This window comes from Xiphophorus couchianus, chromosome 12, assembly GCF_001444195.1.
Source record: "Xiphophorus couchianus chromosome 12, X_couchianus-1.0, whole genome shotgun sequence".
In the NCBI taxonomy this organism is placed as follows: domain Eukaryota; kingdom Metazoa; phylum Chordata; class Actinopteri; order Cyprinodontiformes; family Poeciliidae; genus Xiphophorus; species Xiphophorus couchianus.
The window spans coordinates 13,468,615-13,493,627 of NC_040239.1; the positions used below are offsets into that span (position 1 = coordinate 13,468,615).

The window sequence follows — 25,013 nt, forward strand, 5'->3', positions numbered from 1 at the left end:
GTTAATTGCTTTTATGGGCTAATTAACGCACTTAATGACGAGCCACAACCTGCAGAAGGCAGCTACATCTCAACAATGATATGAGCTCAATTAGTGCACCTTTCTGCAGAAGCCACCTCATTTCAACCAACTTTTGTTCCAGGTGTAAGTTTGTTAGCAGAAATGAACTGTGACTGTGGAACAAGTCACAGTTTCACTTGCCTCTTACTGGCTGTGAGTTGTTTGTTGTTTTCTCTTATCATCCTTTTTGCTAAAGCTTGGACAAGGTAAAGGAACAACCTTCCCTCCATCTATGCTGATTGGAACGTGACAGTTTTGTGCAAACATTTACAACAAAAGGCTTTTGAAATTCATGTTTGTTGAATAAAGCTTGCATCTTTAATATTTCTTTGTTTTTTTTACAGATTACAGTAAAAAAAACAACTTTGCATTTCTGTTTAGGTTACTTTACTCTCTGTAAATAAAATACAGTGAAAACAGCAAGCTTTATAAATCACCTAACTGGTAAATATGGTTCATATGAGTGTGATTAATCTCTCATCACCGTCACAGAAGAGAAGCAGGAAGAACAGCCGTATACATTTTGTTTGAAGTTTGCTAGAAGCCATGTGTGGGCCTTAGGACACCTGTGGTCACATTAGACCAAAATGTATCTGTTAGGCGTCACATGTGGAACCTTGAGCACACCATTCCCCTGATGAAACACAGTGGTGGCAGCAGCATGCTTTGGCCGTGCTTTCTTTCAGCAGTCACAGGGAGGCCAGACAGAGTTGGTGGGGATCTGAACGAATATAAACACATGGCAACATGTAAAAAATATGTTAAAGGCTGCAAAACATCAGGATTTATAGACCGTTAGTTTAATCTGTGTTTCTGGTTTTGACAATTTCTTTATTATTTACTTTGATCTGGTCTTAATTCATTCATCTACGTGTGTTAACTTCTGTGCATTAGAGTTGGGTTCCTTAAAATAGTTTAAAGTTTTTTCCTTTCGTCTGGTTTCCCCGTGTCTTAGTTTTGTTTCTTTCTCCTTTTCTTCACCCTCCCAGCTGTTTTTCATCTCCTCATTTCCTCTGCCTGCGCTCCCTCTCTCCCAGCTGCCTCTACTCTTCTTTGATTGCTCCTTTGTCACGTTTCCTTCAGTACTTAAGATATTCAGTTTGCATTAATCCTCTCTGGTTCCTCTGTTGATCTTCGTGACTTATTCCATGCTTTGCTCCGCTTGTCCAGCTGTTGCTACCTGCTATTTGTCTGTAAGTTTTCTCATTAGTTTCACTAAATATGTCTTCCATGACAACTCCAAGCTTCTGTCTGCCTGTCATACCACAAAATACAACACAAAAGACTGAGGGAGAGGTTCACCTTCTAGCAGGACAATGACCCTAATCAGACAGTCATGAAGGAATAGTTTCAAAGCCCAAGTCCAGTTTTTTGGTGCTATTATGCTGCAACTTTTAGATGCATTTCTTCCACAATCAAGTCAAATAAATACTTCTTTTCCTGCCTCACAGAGCCAAATGACTTGATGGTGATGAGGGATGCATCCACAAGTCCCAGAATAGCGGCTGTCCAGCAATGCACCCTGGTTAGAAAAAGCATATCCACTTGTTAGAATGGCCTGGTCAAAGTCCAGGCTGAAATCTGTGACAAGACTTAAAAATTGCTTTTCACATGGTTATCCATGTAATCTGACTGAGCTTTTGTGATGTGGAAAAAATGTTGAGGGGGTATGAATACTTTTGCAAAGTACTGAATTTCACTGCAGCAAAAACTAAATCATCTTGCATTTCCTTAAAATAGACTGATAGTTAAAAAAAACATCTGAAAAATGACACCAGTGGAAAGATTCAGTCCATCATTGCATGTCAATTCACAACTCTTAACAATTCAAATTGTGCTGTTTGTTTGTGCAACGTCAACTCTCCTCCTCAAGTTCCTCCAAAAACCTGTGCTAATCCCTATTTCATAGAGAAATGGAGATGTCTATCTAGTGTTTCCTTATTTTTCTGCAGGAAGGCACTAGGCTTGTTGACTTCCTCTCCCCTCCCTTCCTTCCTTCTCTCCGAAGGTACTCATCTGAAAAATGAAAACAAAGTGATTGTTCCTGTTCTCTTTCTTAAGTCACTTCAAATGCTATCCGTGGACAGGCGGCTCATTGTCAGGAGAGCTGCGGAGCGAGCGAGAGGAAGAGAACTCAGGCTCAGGTACAACAGCAACAAGAGCAGCAGCAGCACTTCAGCCAAAAGCATCACAGAGAGAGGGGGGGAAAAGCTGGTAAGTTGCACACAGGCTTCCCTGCAGCCTCACAGGACACACTGGCATAACACAGACTGGCACATGAGGAGGGGCTTCACTTTTAATGGATTATTTGGGATGAGTGTGGCAAACAGGCAGGGGTCTCTGCTCACAGCGACTCAAGCAGGAGGAGTGAGGAGGACAGAGTCCAGGAGAGAGAATTCAACTTCTGAGACAGAAAACAATGAAAACTTTGATTTACGTTCGCGGCGGCTCGAAAACCTGAAAAGTGATAGAATAATATTTTTGATAAAACTTGCACCCTGCATTAGGAATATTATTTTTAACACGTCTGCACTTTTTTGTTTTGTTGAATTGCCATTTCTTTGTGTCTCAGCATCAGGAACATTCAAATTATTATAAAGGTCTGCAGAGAGGAGAAATCATTTCATAATTACAAAATGTGTTAATCTGTAAGTTTGCGAATATACAAAAAGTCTGGATGCTCATTTTCAATGATGAAATGTATTTGAGAAACTGATTAAGACAAAAGTTTGTTTTCCTTTTTCTTTTTGTTAGATTCTTTTACAATTTTAACCAGCACTAATTCAGAAATAGGCCAGTGGACCAAACACTAAATAACAATTGGAGATTATAAATGTTGGACTGTTTATCTAATATCTCAAAAAGGTCACATTCTACCTGTAAACTGTTCAGTTTAACTATTATGTTAGAAGACTCTGCAGATTCTCACGAATAAGCTGGAAACGATTACCAGGAATAGAAGGATGATGTTATGAACGACATTGTTTAGAACTGTTTTGAATGCCATGCAGAAGTGAGATGGTTCCCCTTTGACTTTAGTTATCGTTTTCGTCCATCATCTAGAAAATCACACTAAGAGACGGCCGTGAAGATGCCAGCTACATCACCGTTGTGTTATTGTTAGTTATTTGAGTCAGAAAGCCAATTTTAACATGGTGAGAAGTTAGAAAAGTGGACAGTTCTTCTGTGAGTGCACAAATAAAGCTAAGAGATGAACAGAGCATAGAGAAAAGAGATGGAGAAGCGAAAAGGCTGCAGGAGGTAGAGGTGAACATTTCTCAGAGAACTTCCCGATTTCAGACGAGGAGGAGACCTGTGAGAAAGAAAGAAGTGAAAGGTTTCAGGTTGAACACCGAAAGATGTGGGTGTCGGCGCCGCTCTGCACCCTCGTCAACCTTCACTTTATAAAAATGCTTCAGAGGAACTGCTCCCCATCTTCAACTGAAACCAGAAGCAGGGTCAGTAGATGAGCTTTTATAAACTGTTCCTCTTAATGATGCGCCTGGAGGTAAAAATAAGCATTGATCAAAAGAAGATCTGCTCAATAACTGTACTTTGCATATTTTAAAACTATTAGCTACTCTTTTTTGATGCCGATTCTGCAGAGCTGTCTCTGATTTGGATCCATTACATTTCACACCTCCGATTCACCTTACTTGTTTAAATATAATTCAAAATAAAAACTTTAAAATGTCAGATTATGATTTTGTCATGTCTTGCTAAATTGTCCACACTCCTTTAACTCATTTTTGTCACAACCACAAATTTCATTATGTGCCCTTTTTGTTAGGGAACATTAGAAACCAAACATGAAGACCAAGATGCACAGTAGACAAGCCAGGAATTAAATAGTGGCGAAGTTTGAAGTACATTTGGGTTAGAAACAAATATCCTGAGCTTTGAACACCTCTCAGATGAACACAACTGATATGGCAATAAATCTAAACTGACACTCTGAGCAAGGATAGCATTAATAAACATATAAAAGACTCTTCGTAACTCTGGAGGAGCTGCAAAGATCAGGTAAGAGAATCTGTTGATGAGATCAGACACAAATGTAGGAGAGTGAGAAGAGAAAAGATACTGTTGCAAAGACTGTCGTAAGATTTACCAAATAAGCGGGACAAGGTTCGCCAAGATGAATGAAACTTTTTTTTTTAACTAAAACAATCATCATCCTGAACTTGACATCCCCACAGTGAAACAAAGTGATGAGTGGGACATTTCAAGAGGAATGAATAGTTTTCAATGCACTGTAAGAGGACATGTATTCTGTAAAAATAGCTTAGTTAATATAAGAAAACATGAGCTTTTTCTTCTAGGTATTGATAGGTTTTATACCAGAGTAAAAACACAGACTGCAGACTTCCTCTGAAATCTGAAAGCAGACTGACGAACATCAGTGTCTAACACTGGGGTTTCCAAACGTCACATGGCCTAAAATCAAGTCAAAAGGACTTTTGGGCCCTAAAAAATGTCTTACCAACTCAACAATAAACTAAGCATGCAATAATTTAATCCAACAAATGAAGTGGTCGATTTGTTGCTAGAAATTATTTGGAAATCATTTTAAATCCAAAACTTGACAAAAGTAACTTTACAAATTTTCTAGGTATCAAAAAAAACAGAACACAATTTAATGAATTCTGATCAATAAAATCTTGTTTTGATAATGTTTGCTGTATTTAGCCAAGTTTATAAAATTAACTAAAAGCTGATTTTTGGTGCAGCAAAGCTTGCTTTTGAGTAACAAGAGAATGCAAAAAACACGATTATTTTTTATGTTCTGGCTCTATTGTAAGATGATTTTACTTTGTGATAATTTTGTCCTGATATAAAATATAAAGTCCACATCAAAAATCTGTACTTTGGGGTCAAATTTGTATCTCTCTCGATAATACCCCCCACCAGTGACGTGCGGTCAGGGGAGGCAGGTGAGGCAGAGCAGAACATTCAGCACATTCAGAGGCTGAATGTGTTGAATGTTCTGCTCTTTGTGTTTTTTTGTTGTTGTTGTTGTTGTTTTTTGTGGTGGTGTTGTCTGTTGCTATGGCAACGAGTCTGCGCGTAGCTGCGCTGATACAGAGAGCGAGAAAGAAGTGGTTTTGAGTTGTACTTTAATGGTTTTTCCCTTTGCTGTGGAGCACAGCACTACATTAATAATATCTACATGTCCAAGTTTGATTGAGTTAAAGGAATTATTCTACGGCGGCAGCGCGGCTGTACATGACATGTAAAATAATTGTCTTTTTGCCATCCAGCTTTGTCCGCATGCGCGGAATTTCCTCATGTAAACAATAACATGCAGGGGGTATATATTTGTAAATATCATTATTTTTAAGTCAGTGCTTCACCATCTATGAACCTCACCGCACGTCACTGCCCCCCACACTTTGGACACCCCAGGCCTAACAGCTGCTTGTTCTGTTTTCTGTAGAATAATGATGGAGAAAGACACTGTGAACTTCTCACCACGTGAAAGTCCTTCTCAAGGAGACAGGCTTAGACAAGCACCTCCGCGGGGTTTCTACTTGGGTCAAGCCCCGCTTTATATAAAGCCCCCAAGATTCTCTTTACCCGGTTACCCCACCATAGACCCTTACAGTGCTCTCACCACGCCGGCGTTCTTCTCTGTACCCGGGCTCGGGTACGTTCCCAAAGAAGGATTCCCAAAAAAGAAGAGGCTTCATCTCAAAACGGGCACCCAGGGGGAAGAGTCGCCTGATGGACAACAGGAGGAGGCAGAAGAGAGCAGGAGCAAGAAGAAGCTAGACATCTCTCATGTCCCCTTCTCGCTCCCACCTTGCTCCATTTCCTCCACGTCCTCTCGACCAATACCTGGGATGATTGAGCTGAATAGGCTGCAGCTTCACAGCAGATCAGGAGGTTTGAGTCTCCCTGTGCAGGTGAAGCAGGAGCCCCCCAGTCCGTCCTCTCTTTGGCCTTCCTCCCCTCTCCATCTCCACCCGCCTTACTTCCCTCCTCTTTCTCACGGCCATTTCCCGTACCCCTTCTTCATGCCTGGGCCAGTCATGCACATCCCACCCAGTCCCTTCTACCCCAGACAGGACCCTCGCTCCAGCAAGGCCCCACGTGACGAAGCTCCCCGAGGTGAGCTCACCAACGCCGAGAAGGCGGGTCTCAGCGTCCATGTAGATGACAGCTACTACGTGGACGTCGGCGGCGACCAGAAGAGATGGAAGTGCCGGATGTGTGAAAAGTCCTACACATCCAAGTACAACCTGGTCACGCACATCTTGGGCCACAACGGGATCAAGCCGCACGGCTGTCACCTCTGTGGGAAGCTGTTCAAGCAGCTCAGCCACCTGCACACACACCTCCTCACACACCAGGGCATGAGGCCTCACAAGTGCCAGGTGTGCCACAAAGCTTTCACCCAGACGAGCCACCTGAAGAGACACATGATGCAGCACAGCGACGTGAAACCATACAGGTAGATATCTGGCAAATATCTTAGTTCACTTCAAATAAGACAAAACTAACTTACAGATAACTTTTCAGCAAGATATTGGAATTTGTTTGAAGTAACTTAATATTGATGAAAAGTACTAGTGTTAAAACAAACTCCTGTCCTATATCTTGCTGAAAAGCTACTTGTAAGTTACTTTTGTCTTATTTGAAGATATTTAAACTAGAAACTAAAGCAAAATTATTTGGTAATATTTTGTGTTTTTGCAGTGCAGGTAAAATTCAGCTCTTTATTGCCACTCTGCTGTCATTTTAACACACATTCTCTTACTCCTGCAGCTGCAGTGTGTGTGGCAGAGGCTTCGCTTATCCCAGCGAGCTTCGTGCCCACGAGTTGAAGCACGAAAAAGGGCAGGAGAATGTGTGTGTGGAGTGTGGTCTGGACTTCCCCACCCTGGCCCAGCTCAAGAGACATCTGACAGTCCATCGTGGTCCCACCTTGTACAGGTGATTACAAAATTCTTCCAAAAGATATTTATGATGTTGCCTGGTTTATAATTTTTTTTAAAAAAAGCCCCTTCTTCTACGCTTTACATGGTAGATAGCGTTACCAGACTCTTGGCTATGGAGAAACACTTAAGTTTAAAATTTTACGCAATTAACATTCGGCGATTACGTTATGCAGCTTACCGGAAATGGTCTTTGCTGTGACGACCAGTGGGGGGCAGCATTAAATGCTGACAGCGTTAAGTCTGCTGGAAATTTATTAGAAGAACAAGATTGCGCCGTAAGCAGCCATCCTCCATTGCAAAAAAGAGAAATGCCGAGTTGAACGAGGCGGCTGCTAATTTTACGTAAGTGTTTGGAAGCGTGACCAACACAAACTGAACGGATTTGCTCACTTCCTCCGCTGCTATTGCTAAAACTACAAGCTTATGGGGGGAAATTTGCCCATGCAGGCAGAGTACATTTTTAAAACAGGGCAGAAAATTGACGTCATTGTTCACAACTTCGTCTTCTGTTCCCTGATTGGCCCGGGTGAAATTCTAACGGAGGAATTAAAATCAAAAGCGACAATAACGTAGGAAGACAACAAAGTATGCATTTCTTCGTCCTTTCTGCACGGTTGAATAAAACCATCTTCGGTTCCTGCAGGTGCACAGAGTGCCAGAAAACTTTCCAGTACCCGAGTCAGCTTCAGAACCACATGATGAAACACAAGGACATCAGACCGTACATCTGCAGCGAATGTGGGATGGAGTTCATCCAGTCGCACCACCTGAAGCAGCACACCCTCACTCACAAAGTAGGTTCAAAAGGAAGGGAATACAAAACAGAAACCATCATATTTGAAAGAAGAGGACAGCGAAATGCAAATTTTAAGCTTCAGCAAATCCATGTATGATTTTATAACCTTACAGATGATTAAAGAAAAATGGAAGTATTTTTTTAATGGAAGTAATGGAAGCTCCTGCAGAGCTTGACATTTTCTAAGCTAAATTTAAACAACAGATTTATTTTCACCTCTCATGTTCTTGCTCTATAGGGGGTGAAGGAGCACAAGTGTCGCATCTGCGGCCGCGAGTTCACACTGTTGGCCAACATGAAGCGCCACGTCCTCATCCACACCAACATACGGGCCTACCAGTGCCACATGTGCTTCAAGAGCTTCGTCCAGAAGCAGACTCTCAAGGCTCACATGATCGTCCACTCGGACATCAAGCCCTATAAATGCAAGGTTGGTCAAAAGTTGGTCTGAGGAGGAGACATTTGGATGTATATTTTTTATATTCTTGTAACTTTTCTTTTGTGCACAAAAAAATCGCTGAAGAGTCATGGGTTCTCGACAAACTCAATGCAGAAAAAGGATACAGAGGATTTTATTATTGTGCCAAGTGATAACTAACATTTGTGTAGAAAAGGTGAATTGTTTTGCATGCACAATACTTAATAACTAAATGGATCTTTCTAGTTTAGCCCTGTTTGGTAAAGGTAATTGAGGACCTGGCTTTATTGTAAGGATAAACCATTCTAACCAATCTGAGGTGTTACCTGCTGTCAAAGAAAGTTCCTTCTTTTCTGGAGTGATCTATGTGTTACAAGCGCTGAAACGATGACCAGATAGCAAAGAGGCTCATGGGAGTGGGAGCCTCCTCGTCCATAGGAAGGATATACCGGTGCAAACCGCCTTTCTAACAATGGCCCCCCCAGTCTCCCCAGAGAACAGGGCCCACAAATAGATTTCATCTCGCTTTCTCTGCTGCTCGAGGGAGCTTCCTGTTTTCTCACGGTCCTCTTGGACAGTTACAGTCCCTCTCTCCTCCTGAAGGAAAGGACCACCCTAATAAAAAAGAATGCAGAGGAAGGACAGCGCAGGAGTTGCCCTTCCCTGTTCTCCTCCTGGCCCTGTCTCAGGGTTGCTTCCTCTCTCTTTCTCCCTCTGGCGCTTTCTGTTTTTCTTGTGCGTTTCTTGTGGGGGTGTGTTTGTGTGTGTGTGTGTTAGAAGTGAGAGAGGGAGGGTGAAGACAGAGAGGAAAACAGAAAAACAAGGATAGAGGGAGGAAGAAAGGGTGTGTGTCCTATTGTCTGCACATTCATTCATGATTACGTGTTGCTTTGCTATTCTGCATGCTGTGATCTAACAGAGAGGAAAAGTCTGAGATTAGCTTTGAGATGCTGCAGAGAAATAAGTTTGCTGAAGTGACATAAGTACAGTTTCATTATTTCTGTTATTTTTTTATTTTTATGGCAAATGAATGTTAGTTTTGTGTATTTAATACAACTTCCATTAAAAATATTCTGTAAAGTTTTGCTGCTGCAGGCAAATCTTAACATCTATTAAAGTGTAAGACCTTAAATATTAATCTACTTGCATTTTATCATAAGATTAGTTTGCCAGTTCAAGTTGGCATGAACATAATATCATTAAAATCAGCAAGGAAAGATAAAGAAATATTGCATATTTGATAGGTCTAAATGTAAGAATAACATCTAACATGTCCATGAATTAGCTTAACCTTAAAATTCTGGAATACAAAATTAAATTTCAAACTCTATTTTTTGTTACACTTGTGGACACAAAATCATTGTTGATGTTGAATACAGTGAGTAAATCCCTTACAATTGAGCGATATTGCAAGGAAAGAACGTAACAAGCATCCTGCAAAAGACTCAACTGGATTCAGAACAGCTAGAAGCAGCATTAGCATCTCTCTAGCAAATCAGAAACCTTACATCGCATGTAATCTCTTCTCTTTCAGCTTTGTGGGAAGGAATTTAACAGAATGCACAATCTAATGGGACACATGCATCTTCACTCGGACAGCAAACCCTTCAAATGCCTCTACTGCCCCAGCAAGTTCACTTTGAAGGGGAACCTCACCAGACACATGAAGGTTAAACACGGAGTCATGGACAGAGGGCTGGATGAAAGATGTAAGTAGGAAAATATTGGAAGGATTTAACATTTTCGCCAGTAAAAGTCGGTGAATGTTTTAACATTTCCTTAATCTTAGTGTTTCGTCAAAGAGGACGCCTCTGCCTGAACAGATCCATGGGCCTCATCTCCCACTATAGCCAAGAGGAACCGTTCGACCTCTCCCAGAAAGCTCCAAGCTTGCCGAGCCTCCGTCTCTCACAGTCTGATGGCGAAAGCATCCCAGGAAGCTCCTGTCAGGAGGAGGATGAGGAGAGTTTGTACAGAAGGAGCCAGTACAGTCCAGAGGTGGATCAGCAAGAGCCCCCAGGCGCGGACCAGTACATTTCTGACCTGAAGGAGGGAGAGGACGGTCGGGTTGATGAACTTCGAACAGTCAAGATGCCGAAACTAAAGAAGTACCTGGATAGTTCAGAGGACGAGTCTTTGGAAGGAGAGAAAAAATCACAAGGTCAGTTTGGTAATACACGCCGCCTCGTACAGTCAGAATCATCTGATGAATCTGATGAAGAGGTGCATGAGCAGGGATACACTGAAAGAGTCCGCTCCGAGTCATTTGACTATGACTCGATTTCAGAAGACGAGTGCGAGGAAAGCAAACAGCCGCCGGATGGTAGTTATGAAGGCATCGACGTAACAGAGGAAAACTGAAAGAGAGTTGATAGAGCACACAAAGAAATTACAAGTTAGACCATGAGTTACAGAGTGTGGAAAATCTGTCAATGGCAAAAGTGAGTTGGAGCAAATTTACACTTTTAGTATTAATAACCATACAAAGACAATAAATATTTATTTTGTCTGACATTAAATCAGACAAAACCTTTCCTACTTTAGGTCAGATACAATTTTACAAATGGTTTCTATGTGCCGGAAATAGCAAGATTCCTTATATACTTTATTACTTTCTTTCAAATCGACATACATTAATATCATAATTCCTTTAAACAACTGGAGAAAAAGATTAAATGACGATGCTATGGTGCCGTAAGATCTTGTTAGAAATCCACAACCTTTGAATTAATTTAACTTACAGCTGTGAAATCAACATCTCAAACACACCAATTCATTTGTGACATAAATTAATAAATGGAATAAAATTTAAAAATGAGACATTCGGAAGAAAATTGTGGACAATTTCAAGATGCCCAACAGTGTTCATCTGTTCAAAAATAAAATAAAGGGAATGTCCAGAAAAAGTTCAGACATTATGTTTTTGTGTGATATTCAATTGTATTTTTAAATCTAACATATTGTGTTCATATGCAGATCAGAAAATACACATGGATGCTTAAAGCTGTGAATTGCTACCAATATCAGACAATGGGAATATATTCTGATTTATAAATGGGAATTAATTTGTAAATATAATGAAAGATTTATTTAATGTACTATTTTTTACAAATCAATTTTCAATGTTCATATAATTTTGCTTTAACTATGACTGAATTGTGTTGCTTAGCATGTTTGAAGACAGTTTTTGTGGGAGATCATGCTAAAACTAAACCAATCAGGTTCTGACTGCACAAATTTGACTTTTTGTGTAATAAACTGTGATTTAGTTTCTTTAGTGTCTAAATTCTGAATCTGTATGATTTAAGAAGATTATTTTTCTCATTTGCTTTGTGGGTTTTCTATCCTACTGCTGTTAAATTGTAGCAATAACATGTTTCTACTGAATAAACCCAAACCTGCAAATTCTGTTATTTTATTTCATTTTTTTGGAGTAATTTTAAAGATAGCATTAGGTTTTCATCCTGTCTGACTTCACCAAACATTAGATGGTTGCTGCAAGTTTCAAAAAGCTTGCATTGCTCCCTCTGCTTCTCTTTCAAAGCAGAGGAAGAGGAAGAGAAAACACCTATCCCCTTCTGTCTTTTAGGTTGTGATCAAACAGTGACGGACACAGTGGGTGTCCCAGACAAAAGCTTTGTGTCTGTGCGACTCAGAGTAAAGCATTGTTACTCCTCATTGCAGAAGAATCTACTAAAATAAAAATACTACTTTGCTAAAGGCTGATGCCTGAACAACAGTTTCCACTCTAATTAATACATGACTGTGCAGAACAGCTCACACACACCTTCCTGCATTAGAAAGCAATAAATGCAACTTAGTGTTTGTGTTGTTTCACATCACTCGTTTCCACCTCCCGATCGTGCCAGTTCAGGTAAGTGCAGTCATTTCTTGTTAGGTGAAATGCAGAACAGCAGCTTCTCCATTTCTGTCCAGCCACGACCACCGTGTCCCAGCGGGCGAAACTGCAAACAGTTTGAGGAAGTTCTCACATCCTCCTCCTCTTTCCTTTCCTCACCTACACTTTTCAATCCCAGCCCCTTGCTTCGAGAAAAAAAAAAAAAAAACACAAACGGTGCATATCTGTCGTCAGCAGTCAGCTCCTCTCAAAGGAATCTCATTGTCTCGTGTGTGTGTGTGTGTGTGTGTGTGTGTGTAACCAGTTCCAGCTTGGAGGTTTGATGAAAGGTAGATTTTTACACGGTGATGCGGTCAGTATGATGCTTTTTCATGAACTGAAACTTAGGAGAGAATGAGAAGTCAAAGAATATGCAGAAATGCACTGCAGGTAGGGGTTTTTCCTCAGAAAAAGTACATACGCCATCAAAGTGGAGGGATTCTGTAGAACAGATAGAGAAAGAGGTTTTAACTTGAGTAATTTTTTTAGCTGGCAACTTTATACTTTTACTTCAGCAAAAGTATATTGATGTAGCACTAGTGTTACTTAAATAACCTTTTTGAACACTACCCACCTATGATCATCACAAACAATTTGGATGTCGTGTAAAAGTGCAGTATATCTTACCAGCCATCTCAGAAAGTGAAACAGTCATTTTATAAGAATTCATTACAGTGAAATATTTTCAGCTTTCATTTTTTGCAATTTTGATGATTATGACGCACAGTGATTATGACCCACAGTGGCACAGTTGGTAGCACTGTTGCCTTACAGCAAGGTTTGATTCCCATGCATGCGTGGGTTCTCTCCGGGTACTCCGGCTTCCTCCCACAGTCCAAAAACATGACTGTCAGGTTAATTGGTCTCTCTAGGTGTGAGTGTGTGTGTGCATGGGTGTTTGTCCTGTCTGTCTCTGTTGCCCTGCGACAGACTGGACAATAGACTGGAGATAGGCACCATCCTTTGAATGAATTACTGCATCATTGCGGTATGGCATGGAGGCGATCAGCTTGTAATGTTGGCCTTCAGGTCAACACCTGCCTCTTTGGGTCTGGCGTCTCTCATCTTCCTCTTGACAACAGGCCATAAGGGTTAAAGGTCAGGGGAGTTTGCTGGCCCATCAATAACAGGAACACATGGTCACTGAACCAGCTTTTAGTACCTTTGGCAGTGTGAGCAGGTGCCAAGTCCTGCTGGGAAAATAAAATCAGCATCTCCGTACAGCTTGTCAGCAGAAGGAAACATGAAGTGCTCTAGAATTTCCCGGTAGGCGGCTGCATTGTCTGTGGACTTCAAAAAACACAGTGGACCCAAACCAGCAGGTGGCATGGATATAAAACCTAAATAATTAAAAGAAATACATAAAGATAAAAAGGCTAACAAAAAATAATATGTGTGGGTGTTTGGGAGAAACCCTCATATCTAAGCATGATGAGTTAAAACATTTATGAATTGTCACCTTTTGTAAAAGTTCCTACTACTACTACTACCTCTAATTGAGTATTTTCTTGAGCTGAAGAAAAGTCTTTGTATCCCTAAACCATCTAGATCCAGAGGGAGCATAAACAGACTGCCAGAGGAGCAATGTGTGTCACCTAGCCGACAGAAAAGAGAAAGAAATGACAGCTAGGTGATCAGAGGAAAATTCTTTAAAGTCCTCTGGGAGGCTGAATATAGCAATACGGGGTGAGAGGTTCATGTTTCCAGATAGTACTTTAAGCATGCTGTTGCAGGAAACCTGCCAAAACACTGAACCAGTGGGCAGGAATGAACTATATGAGTGAGGTGTCACGATGAGGTGTGGCACCAGGAATCAACTATGCTATTACAGATTTGTGAAAGAGAGTTGAACATTGTAGAATATTCTAGAAAACTATAACTGAACAAACAGGAAATTGAACTAGTATGGATAGTTTGGTGGCAAATTTCCTACCAGTTGTTTTGCAGGGTGAACCCCAGCTCACCTTTCAAGTTGTTTTGAGCTTAGATAAACGTGGAGAACTGGAGAGAAGTGAGCTATTCAAAATTAAAGGGGCGCCATTACGTAAATTTGACTTTTTTGAGCTTTACATCATGTTATATTGTAATTCCCTCATCAAAAACAGACATGGAATGTTGCCTTGATTCTTTTATGCCTGTTTGAAAAATCTCTTAAATATTGCGTGTCAGCCATTGGGGTGGATAAATGCTGGCTCTCACCAAGCCCCACCTTTTCCACAGAGCTCCTCCTCAGAGCTGCAGCCTCCAGTCGAGCTTCCGCCTCACAGAGCTTCCTTCCTTCCCCACTCAGCTCCTCTAGACTAGCGGCAGCAGCAATTAGTAAACACCTGGTGGAACTGCATCTGCTGACCTCATCATGCAAACTACTTCTCAGTGCAACACTCCTAAGAGCAATTTTAAAGGCTTTACTGAGAAACGTTGCTGTGATGACATGCTGAAGGCAGAATGTTGGCAAGAGCAGGAGCTTCTTAAAGAGACACAAGTGTTGAATTGCGAAGTGAAATTTATTTTACATCATGTTGGATGTATATAGCATTTTATGACAACTCAAGGATAACATAGTTACTTGATTGTGCTATAAAACGGTACAATGTGCCTGGAAAATACATAATACAGCCCCTTTAACGACTTTGCCAACTTCTTACCTTCTATAGATATATATTTAGTGTATTAGATGTGATTATACATAACTGGTTTCTGTCTGATATTATCCTGCTTCAGTAAATGTTATTGGAGTAGTTTGTAGACTGCAGTACAGTGTTTTTGTGCCTTACTTGTTTCATTCTACTGAAAGCCAGTCCACCTGAGCGGCAGGTGTTATTATAGAAACCAGTAGCTTTGCATATTATTGAAGCTGAGCTTCAACAAAACACAAAGCCACACACCGACATGCCAGCTACTGCAATCTGTCGGGTGCCATTGTGTACCGACACGTGTCAAACAATGCACTTTTTGAGTCACGTTGCCTTTTCCTCACCTAAGTGCACTCATGCCATTCTACACCATGTATGTGGTGTGAAAAAAGGAAGCAGAGAGAGGTATTGAAAATAAATACTTCTGAATTTTTCTGTTTACTGGAACACATAGGTAAATAGGGAGGTTTCTGGGTGATGGACGAAAGAAAACAAGTCTGAAGCAGGTTTTCACTGAAATAAACAAAACAAAACATTTCTAAGATTTGAGCTTAATCGTCGGCTCATGTAGCTCTATATCTCTAACAACATGGTGAGCTCTGACAGAGTGCATTTCAGGTACAGGCTTCCTGTTTTGCTCATCAGCGAGAAATCCAGATGATGCTAAAATATCTTCCATGTTTTGTTTATTAAAACCGTCCACACCCCAGTCTCAACCTGTCACCGTGTTTGACCCACAGCCAGTGGGCTTACTGTAGTTAAAGGCTTTCCTGCTGGGGTATTTATGGAGATCAAAAACATTGGCTCAATAACAGGTGATAGGTCAGCAACACAGATATGCACAGGACATATAAAGGAGCATTTTGCTGCACTCAATTTTTGCACAGTTGCAACTTTTAGTCATTTAGAGAAATTTTTGAAATTACAAGCCTGATAGAGAGTAACTAACAACCAGGCTTGCAATATTTTAAATAAAATAGTTGCAGAAAGGCTCTGGGCAGAATGCCAGCTGACATGCTATAGTTCTCCCTACATACAAAGATCGCCCTCTACAGACAATTTTCTGTGTTTTCTTTAACAGTTTAAACTACGGAAGAGGATTAGGGCCACCGAAAAAACAAAACAAAGAATTCTGAGTCAGAAAGTCAGAATTCTTACTTTAATCTCAGAATTCTTTTATTTTTCGGTGGCCTTAATCCTCTTCCGTATTAAACAGTTTTCTCATCAACTCAAGTTAAAAACTTCACTCTAGCAGTGAAAGTGCTTTATCAAAAATAAAAAAAACAAATAATTGATTAAACTTATTTTTCATTGAAATGCTTCAAAATGGTGAACAAATGACGATTCGCTTGTAAATTAGGAATATTTTTGGTTTTAATTTAAAAAAAGCAAAAAAAACATTAGAAAATAATTTAATGATTCAGAAGTTATGCTTTAATGAAAATCTAATGAAATATTATTGCATTAGCCTGTTTGATTATTTGCCAATTTAGTTTTTTTTTATAAACTAGCACCTACTTTGGTATGATCCTTGTCGGACATATCAACTCTCCCTCTGCCTCGGCTGAAAATGGTACGGTCCAAAATGGCGGCCTCCGTGTTGAAGCGGTGTGTAACTGCAGCCGTCAAAGTTAAAGCTTTATCGCCTTCTTTTACAGGTAAACGTTGTTTGTTGTCTGACACAATTAAAGTGCATAATCTTAAGAATGTTTTTGTCTGGGTTTAATATGTTTTACTTAATATTTTGGAGCCACGTATGACGAATTTAAGCAGAAGAAGCTGAATGTCACCGTTATTTTTGCTAACATGTGTTTAATCTGGTGAATATGCCTTCATAGCGAGACGATGGTTGCTATCAGCAGCTTACACGGACACCAAGCTGTGGGAGGAAAGCGAGAAGGACCCCCAGAACCTGGGTAAAGTTCACACATTCCAGCTCATTTAAGAGTTGACCTGAAAACTCGGCTCGCATGAGTATTACAGGATTTTAGCTGTCAGCTATTTCATATAGTGAGGCACTCTGTTGCTCTGAAAACACCCCAAATTGTGGCTTTTTATGTAAATATGTGTGAGAGACCGTTTGGTCTCCCACGCAGGATAAGTAGGAGGACTATTGCATGATTGCGCTTTATTTTAAACGACTATCTCTCTGCAAAAACATCTAAGGTTCTGTCTATGCAAAACCAAACGTGTACAGATTAATAAAAATATGAAAATAAAAATTCTTTATCTCTAGTAGCTATGCAGCAATCGAAATAGTTGTATGTCCAAACAGCCTTTGAAATAACAAATGCCATTATTGCAATGACATTCAGTGGACACCGGGTGGCACTGCAGCCCAGTGGTGTATTGATAACCTAATCTAGTGTCTATCAAACCACACTGCCCTGCATGTTTATGTCGATTCTCTGCTTCTGAACTGTAGTCAATCAGATGACCAGAAGTCTGCTAATTAAAAGTCTGTTAATCAGCCATCAATTGAGATTAGGTGTGCTGAATCAGGGTTCAGTGTTTTTGATCAGCAAAAACACTGACTTATTTTTTTTCCCAGCTCTCTTGAGTTGTGTTTAAGAATAAAAAAAAATTAAGTCAATCAATTTGTCTTTTAGATTTTTCACACTTTACCACCACACCTGATAATGAAGCCAAATACATTTTAGATCATCAATCATGTTGTATTTTTTTATGCTCATTACTTCACAGCTTTGCTGGCCAACCTAATGGACAGAACGTACGACCGAAACTTGCCGGTCAGCTCTCTGACCATCTCACGGGTGAGCTGCATCTAATTGCATCTAAACGGACAATTCCCCTCAAATTGTGCTGTTTATTTTTATGGTAACACAAGATGCTCATTATCTATCTTTTCTCTGTTTTAGTTTGTTGACAACATATCGTCTAGAGAGGAAGTTGATCAGGCAGAGTACTACCTGTACAAGTATGAGAAACTGTTTTCCTTCTCCTGCTTCATCGTATATCTGCTGCTTCCTTGTTTTTGTTTTTTTATGGTACCGACTTCTGTGTTTTTCTTGGATTGAATCGTCTGTTTAGCTTGTCTGTTTGGTTTATACTCAGTCACATGGTCCTCTTTGTTCAGGGCATCTCCAGACCTTTCCTGTTTACTCCTTTCTCTGGAATTTGCTCCCATTCATGTGATTACTCAGTTTAGCATGTTTGCCAATCACAGTCTTGCTCAGGGAACATTTACTTTCAATATAGGGTGGGAAATAAAACTGCTTTCCTACTTTTGAAAATTTGTAACTGTTTCTTAGTAACTTTATCTCTGCTTGGTGTCATAGCTGATGATCAAAAGTTGCTGAATCTGACTCGTTACTATTTCTGCCTCGTTTTTTTGTACATGTGTGTTTATTTATATTTTTTGTTTTTCCATTTCCCAAGGTTTCGCCACAGTCCAAATTGTTGGTACTTGCGAGATTGGACTGTTCACACCTGGATCAGACAGTGTCTGAAATACGGAGCCAGAGATAAAGCCCTGCACACTCTCAAAAACAAGGTGCAAACAGGATTATGCAAAAGCCTGTGGAAAACTGTACTGATGAATGTTCATGAGAATATTTTGAGTGTCAGTGATGCTCATGGTAGTCAGATGTAATCTGAGTAAACCAGATGCATGTAATTCTGGTTGTTTGACCTTTTCCAGTCCAGCACATATTTTGTGTATGAATGAGCTGTTGTGTTGGGTTAACATGACCTGCAACCTTTGTCACATCTTTGTTTGTGTTAAACATATGTTTTTAATTCACGTTTATTATACTCTCATTACATAGCCATTGTTGCTCATTAAAGATAAATTACTTCTTACTTTTTACTTAAGCATGTCGGGTGACTTGTCTTAAAGTCAATGCAACAACACTTTAAACGTTTATATGTTCTATTAATGTTTTCTAAATATGTATGCAGACCCAGTATGGAATATTTCCAGATGACTTCACCTTTAACCTCCTGCTGGATTCCTACATTAAGGATGGAGACTTTAAAAGTATGGCTCTTAAAATGCAACCAATTTTAAGATTATTAGTCATTTTTAGGTGTGCTTTTAAAAAAATAGGCTGTGATCAGTTTTAGGATTTGCTTTATAGCTGGTAGATTCAAATACATGGACGGTTCCCATGAGTGGTAACGACAGACTGCACACAATACTTCATTGTGAAGACTTTTCCCTCCATATCCTTGATTGCTTGTTACACAATTTTAAAAACTTCTACTCAGATGTGGAGCTCTGTATTTACTTTAATGAATGCATTTTGTGATTTTCTACATGAACCATTCTCACTCTTCATGTTATGTTTACAGATTTTAAAGTTGGAATTAAATTTAATGTTAATTCAGCCAGTTTTCATTTGCCAGCCCATAAACCCCATAAATGGCTGATTTCCTAATTGTTTTTAAAAGAAGTAGAATACACATTTTTAAAAAGTAAATTGAGCGTTTGTACAGTATTATTATAAAACCGGCTTCATTGACCAAACTCATTTCCATCTAAGTGGTAATCTCTTATAAAGACACAGAGAAAAGCAAACGTTCTGAGTTTCACCAGGAAAACTCTTTCATACGGAAAAGTAAATAAAATTGCCATTTTTGTCTGCTTTGTGCAGGTGCATGCTCTGTGGTGGAAGAGTTGATGCTCCAAGAGGCCTTTGACCTTCCCTCCACACAGATCCTGTCTCTGAATGCTCTGGGAAGTTTTCTTGCAACCAAACCTCAACTCTCTGTGTGTGACGACTCGACTTGTAATATTTCCAGCATGTTTGGTTTGATATTAAAGGTGATAAACATTTAAAATGCCTTGTTCTTCATATTTGTGCTCAGGTGTCAGAGGAGCGAGCTTTGGGGGCGTCGCTCCTCATCTGTGGTCTAAAGCAAGACAACACTGTCGGCTTTAGTGCACAGCTGCTTGGCAATGCTCTCCTTGGTGTGTATTTGACTGTTTTTTTTTCTCTCTTCTGCCTTCAGTTCTTCATTGGTGCTGTGATTGGTTTATGCATAACTCTTTCATTATGAGCTTGTCTGACTTACTTTTCCTTTTCCTCCCCATCCAGGCAAGGTGGAGATGTTAGAGGGCATACACAGCGTATTTAAAGGCATGCCTCTGTCATGGGTTAGAGGGTATCTGGGACGAGCGCTGGCTGTAATGGAGAGAGTTTCTGCAGCATCTGGTGACATAAAGTTGTCTAAAGACACAGTAAGTATGTAGAAATTCACACATTTATTTTGTTGCGAAAATGTTTCCATGAAGAGCATCAAAGAAGAAACAAACTTCCTGCTAAGACGATTAACTTTGTCTTATATTTTAACCTCCTTAATTTGAGCAAAGTCAAGAAGTAGGAGAAAATTCAGACCTCATTTATAAAAATACAGAAATTAAAAATGTCACTTCCCTGCTAAGCATGGTAGTGGAGGCGTGATGATTGTTGCTCATTTTGCAGCCTGAGGATAAATGGTAAATGGACTGAACTTATGCTGCCCTTTTCCAATCATTTTGACCAATCAAACCGCTTTCCACTAGAGTCACATTCACCCAGTCACGCCCACAAACGCACACATATTCATACACCAATACAAGACGACTATTCTACCGAGTCGGTAAGTTGATGTTAAGCATCAACGAGATCAACAAGATGGTCCATTAGAGTAGATATGTTTTGTTTTAATAACTGGAACCAGAAAACTGTGTGAACGCAGAAAGACACACAGGGATTTCAGGATGTGATAGTTGGACAGTTTTCTGAGCCAAGTTACCAGAACTATGAGACACTGAAAATATTTTTAGAGCTTAAAATCATGTTGAGCTATACTCGGACATATAAATGCCAATCTAAATTTAAATGTATTTAACACTAAAATTATTACTGGGATTACATGGAAGAACCAACGGGATCTGGTAATGTCTAGAATTTAGAACTAATCAAATTAAGGTCCACCTGTTATTGATTTAATTAAGTAAAAAGAAATAGAAAAACTAATAGAAATGTCTTATTTCTATTAGTCCTACTATATGTTACAGATAAAAGATCCTAAGTTGAAAATTTAAATTCAAATGATCAAAGATGGTTAAACTCTCAGGAGTTTAAAGAAAACGCCTGCAGCCTGATTTAAAATAAGTTGCTTGGCACAGATTTACATCAAAAATCTAGATTAATTTAATCTCAGCAGTCTATTAATTCTTCAAACAAAGAACATAAAGGCAGAGAAACAAAAACATAAAAAAATAACTTCTGCCACCTTATCTGTCTTTTGGGATGTTGATACCAAACATATTTCAGAGTTACTGGTTTAAATCCAAGCGATTAAAACCACTTCAGCACTTTGTTACACAGAGCAGACAGCCTGCTGTTTATCCCCAGACAGGTTTCACCTGCTGAGGTCAAAGCCACAAGCTGTCATATTATTTATTCACGTCTGCACGGCTGGTTGTGCTGCTTCTATTCTGGCCGGCGCTGCCCAGTTCAATAATCTGGCTTTGTCTGTGTTTAATGAGATTTTTAAAAGAGCCCAGAGTGCAGAGGGTGTCAAAGAATCACTGGAACAGTAACCAAACAGAAGGTGTGTGACGGTGGCACGGCAGTAATGTTGACTGAGAAGATAATGCAGCGAGACGGGGAGGACGTGCTGCAGCTCCCGTTCTGCTGACCGCTTCCTCAGGCCACACTAACTTAGCCTTTCTCTAAGATTAAGAAGCCGGCTGATGAGTAATCCTTAGCCTTTTTGCGTCATCGCGTGTCTGTCCAGTTTAGAAATGTCATTCTCAAAAAAGGATTTATTTAGATAGAAATTTTTTATTTCAAGTCTAGCAGTTTTAGGACATGATAAAACATTTAAAGACGTATTAACTTTTTTAGCTTGACTGTGTGAGCGACGTGCTGCAGGAGCTGTCCGCTGCGTCGGACAGTTCTGGAGACGAGGAGTCCGACGGAGAGGAAAGTAAGAAGGAGGAAGCCGTAGATGAAGACGATGAAGCTGAGAAGGCTAATCTTCCTCATTATGTCAGCAGATTCAAGGTGGGTGTTTTGTGCTGCTTTTGTTTGTCGCTGCTGCCGAATTTACATGAGCCTTCCTCGCAGAGTGCAGGCCAGCAAACTCCGTTTCCTGTTATGTCTATGTTTGTGACTCAGATTTTCTTGCGAAAACTAAGAAACTAAAGCACAGCGGCCCTTTGTGAGGACTTATTTTTGTTGTTTTTCGCAAAGCATTTACATAAAATTAGAATCATAAGCTCTTCTGATGTTGGTCTGCTTTGGAGAATTGTTTTCACAAGTACTTACAGCTGTAAGAGAAATCCTCAGACCTCTCCTTCCCCAGTTATTCCTGCCAAATCATCTTGGGAGACTGAGGCGTTCCCAAACCAACCTAAGATGTAATCTTCCAAACGTCCTGGATGCAAAACTGATGAGATCAAACAGTGACGAGGCAAACAAGTTGCAGCTTTCTTTCAGCTTCCAGTAACTTCCAGAAGTATTTTATATTTTACTGCACTTCAGCGAGGTTTTGACATAAAGTGATGCCTGATTATGAAGAGGAAGAAAAATCTGATGTGGTGATCAGCATATTTTTTGTACAAATACTTAACTGGAAGAAACATCCAGCAGAACATTACTCTATATGAGCAGTAATGTACAGCAAATACCTGAGGGTTTCAGTAGAAGGGACAGAAACACAAGAGCACGACTTCAGGAGTAATTTCTATTTTTAGAATAAAGTTTCTGTTTAATGGCTCCTCTAATTGAGAAACACAGATGAAATCTGAAATAGTCATACAGTCTGTGACAGGAAATCTCAAATCCAGTCCTCGTAGGGCGGCGCCTTCAGCTTTTAGATACTTCGGCACACTTGAAGCAACGGCTGAATCGCCTCCCCAGGACGCAGTCAGGCTGTCCTGTTCTGCTAACAATCATTATTTGACTCAGTTGTGTTAAAGCGAAGACGCACCTAAAAGTTGGAGAACTTTTAGAGTAGCTATGAAATCTAATTTTGATACTTTCTACTCAACCCAAGATAACGTTTCTTGCAATATAGTTTGGAAAATGTTAACATTTATTATCTTTTTCTTTAAAGAGAGTTTAATCAATCTGTTGCCATGGCAAACCCATTGTTTTGCTGATCTGGCATTAAGCTACTATTCTAACCATTGTTTTCCTCTCCAGGAGCTGAGCAGTCAGCTAGAGTCTCAGGGTAAAGTGGACCCCGCCTCTTTCCAAGCTTTAGTGGCCACAATGGCCCAGCAGAACCTGGCCTCTGCAGAAAAACCAGACATAGAGCAGTACCAGAGCCGGCTGAAGGCCTGGGAGGCGGAGAAGAGGCTCCTGATCCAGAGGGAGAAGGAACAGAGAGAGAAAGCTGAGCAGGAGAAACGAGAGCGATTAGCCGCCCGGGCTGCAGCTCAAGCTTAAGAGACTATGCAGATTAAATAAAATTATGTCCTCACTTTGGGATTTAATGTCAACCATACAATAATACTACCATCTACATGTTACTCTTGTGTATATATGAGTTGTTTATGAATTTTAAAATAAATTTGGTTTGACTTTGTCACAGCACAGTGTGCCTGTTTGGTAACTGAATGTAAACTAAAGGTAGGATGCCAATCTTGATCCATTAAGCCCCCTCTTTTTTCCACTTTCCCTCTTCTTTCTGCATCTGTCTCTGTTGTCCCTTTCTGTTTTTTTTCCCTCTGTATGGAGGTTTTCTCACAGAGGAGTTTAAAAGTGGTATTTGTGGAGAAGAATTGGTTGATTTTTTAAAAAAAATTTTATCTCAAGAAAACCAAAAATTCTGTGCCTGGAAAGGAATGCACTTGTAACCAGTAAACGTTTTGGGGGTTTTTTCATACAAAGAAAAACATTGATTCCCACAATTTAGATTGCGATCTCTCCTGGAAAAGACAGAAAATTGTTCTGGATTTAACAAGGCAACATTAGCGTGCAGCTTCAGCTAATACACAAACAGAACCGGCCAAACTTAGATGTTTGGACTCTGTTAGGAGATAATAGATTTCAGGAGAAGAAAATGACGTGGTGCACACAATGTGTTCATTCCACATTATGTTGCCTCTATTCAGTATTCAGAGCATGATGTTGGGAAAGAGCTGGGTGGTATGCAGTCCTGGATGAATGAGAGGCGCAAAATACTGAGACAAGAGCTATTGTGATTCAATGAATCTTTAATATGTTTGTGAGAAACATTTCCTCGTTGCTAGGTTCTTGTTGAGGCAACCTGTAGGTATTAAAACATGAAGGTGTTTTAGTTGCTTTTACTTGCCTGGCTGCAGTCACTACAAAAATCTCACATCTGATCTGGAGTAATTTGATTTTAAATTCAGAGCACACTGATGTCATTTCTACAAGCAAGGACATGGTTGCTGTTGGACGACTGAAACCCAGAAGAACCAATTTACTGAGTAGAGTGAACAGAAGTGACATAAATGAACCAGGAGATTTTTGTGCATTTGATTATATAGCTATTTTTTTGTGATTTCTTTCAGGTGCTAGTTTTATCACATAATTGAACATTTACAACATCCGGCCATCATTCTTGCAAGAGATAAAAGAGCGAGCTGCAGATATTTGGGTTTATAATACAGACATACAGGCTTTAGATCCTCTATGTATCCAGTTAGTTTTTGAGCATGACGCTTCGTGTCTCTGTTCACCACAATTCACCCACAGGGTTCTGTGCCACGTTGAATTTAGCCACATAGCTAATATGGGAGGATTAACAGGTGTTTTCTGTCAATAAGGGAACACTAGCAGTGTTCCCTTATTGACTGTCTATAAGGACAGTTCTAGTGTCAATAAGGAAACATTAGAAGTTTCCAGGCAGATGCTGTTGGTGGAGGTACAGAAACATTTTATTCCTGTATGGAAACTTGACAGATTGTAAACAAACATCCTTTTTTGGCCATCCACTGTGATTGGATGGCCAAGAAAGCAAATGCCAGAAACCTGTTTTGTGAGTGCTAGTGGTTACCTTCACAGTGAAATTAAAATGTTTAAACATTTTCTGGTGTCCTGTTTGAATGTTTATGGAGATCCTGGAGATATTCTAGTCTTACTCTGTGGATTAGAAATCTGAATTTTGTATGAGAAAACAGCAGACTTGATTTAAATGGCTTCCCACTTCATTAAATAAAAATTGAATTGTAGGTATTTATGAACTATTATTCTTTAAGCAAACACATGATTCTGATTCGAATGAACATCAATGTTGGTGTGATTTTTTCTGTTCTGTGCTGCAAATAAAAATGCGATCT

The 25,013-nt window shown here is 39.9% G+C and overlaps 2 protein-coding genes across 2 annotated transcripts; both read left to right on the forward strand.

Moving 5' to 3' along the window:
* The first annotated feature begins 1,132 nt into the window (after window positions 1–1,132).
* znf366 (zinc finger protein 366) lies at window positions 1,133–11,623 on the forward strand. Its single transcript, XM_028035052.1, has 8 exons — window positions 1,133–1,253; window positions 2,122–2,274; window positions 5,498–6,514; window positions 6,829–6,996; window positions 7,645–7,795; window positions 8,036–8,227; window positions 9,750–9,924; window positions 10,005–11,623. Exons 3-8 carry the CDS (start codon window positions 5,502–5,504, stop codon window positions 10,574–10,576), a joined length of 2,271 nt encoding a protein of 756 aa, XP_027890853.1. The 5' UTR covers window positions 1,133–1,253; window positions 2,122–2,274; window positions 5,498–5,501; the 3' UTR covers window positions 10,577–11,623.
* Window positions 11,624–16,316: 4,693 nt separating this feature from the next.
* Window positions 16,317–24,762, forward strand: mrps27 (mitochondrial ribosomal protein S27). Its single transcript, XM_028034720.1, has 11 exons — window positions 16,317–16,404; window positions 16,585–16,662; window positions 17,450–17,520; window positions 17,626–17,684; window positions 18,146–18,260; window positions 18,668–18,746; window positions 19,363–19,478; window positions 19,577–19,679; window positions 19,807–19,949; window positions 21,607–21,765; window positions 22,909–24,762. Exons 1-11 carry the CDS (start codon window positions 16,317–16,319, stop codon window positions 23,152–23,154), a joined length of 1,257 nt encoding a protein of 418 aa, XP_027890521.1. The 3' UTR covers window positions 23,155–24,762.
* The last annotated feature ends 251 nt before the right edge of the window (window positions 24,763–25,013 follow it).

Coding starts and splice junctions, on each gene's coding strand:
- znf366 (XM_028035052.1), top strand. CDS start 5,502: ATGATGGAGAAAGACACTGTGAACTTCTCACCACGTGAAAGTCCTTCT. Junction 6,515..6,828: donor AGCGACGTGAAACCATACAG/GTAGATATCTGG, acceptor TTACTCCTGCAG/CTGCAGTGTGTGTGGCAGAG. Junction 7,796..8,035: donor AGCACACCCTCACTCACAAA/GTAGGTTCAAAA, acceptor CTTGCTCTATAG/GGGGTGAAGGAGCACAAGTG.
- mrps27 (XM_028034720.1), top strand. CDS start 16,317: ATGGTACGGTCCAAAATGGCGGCCTCCGTGTTGAAGCGGTGTGTAACT. Junction 18,261..18,667: donor TGCACACTCTCAAAAACAAG/GTGCAAACAGGA, acceptor ATATGTATGCAG/ACCCAGTATGGAATATTTCC. Junction 21,766..22,908: donor ATTATGTCAGCAGATTCAAG/GTGGGTGTTTTG, acceptor TTTCCTCTCCAG/GAGCTGAGCAGTCAGCTAGA.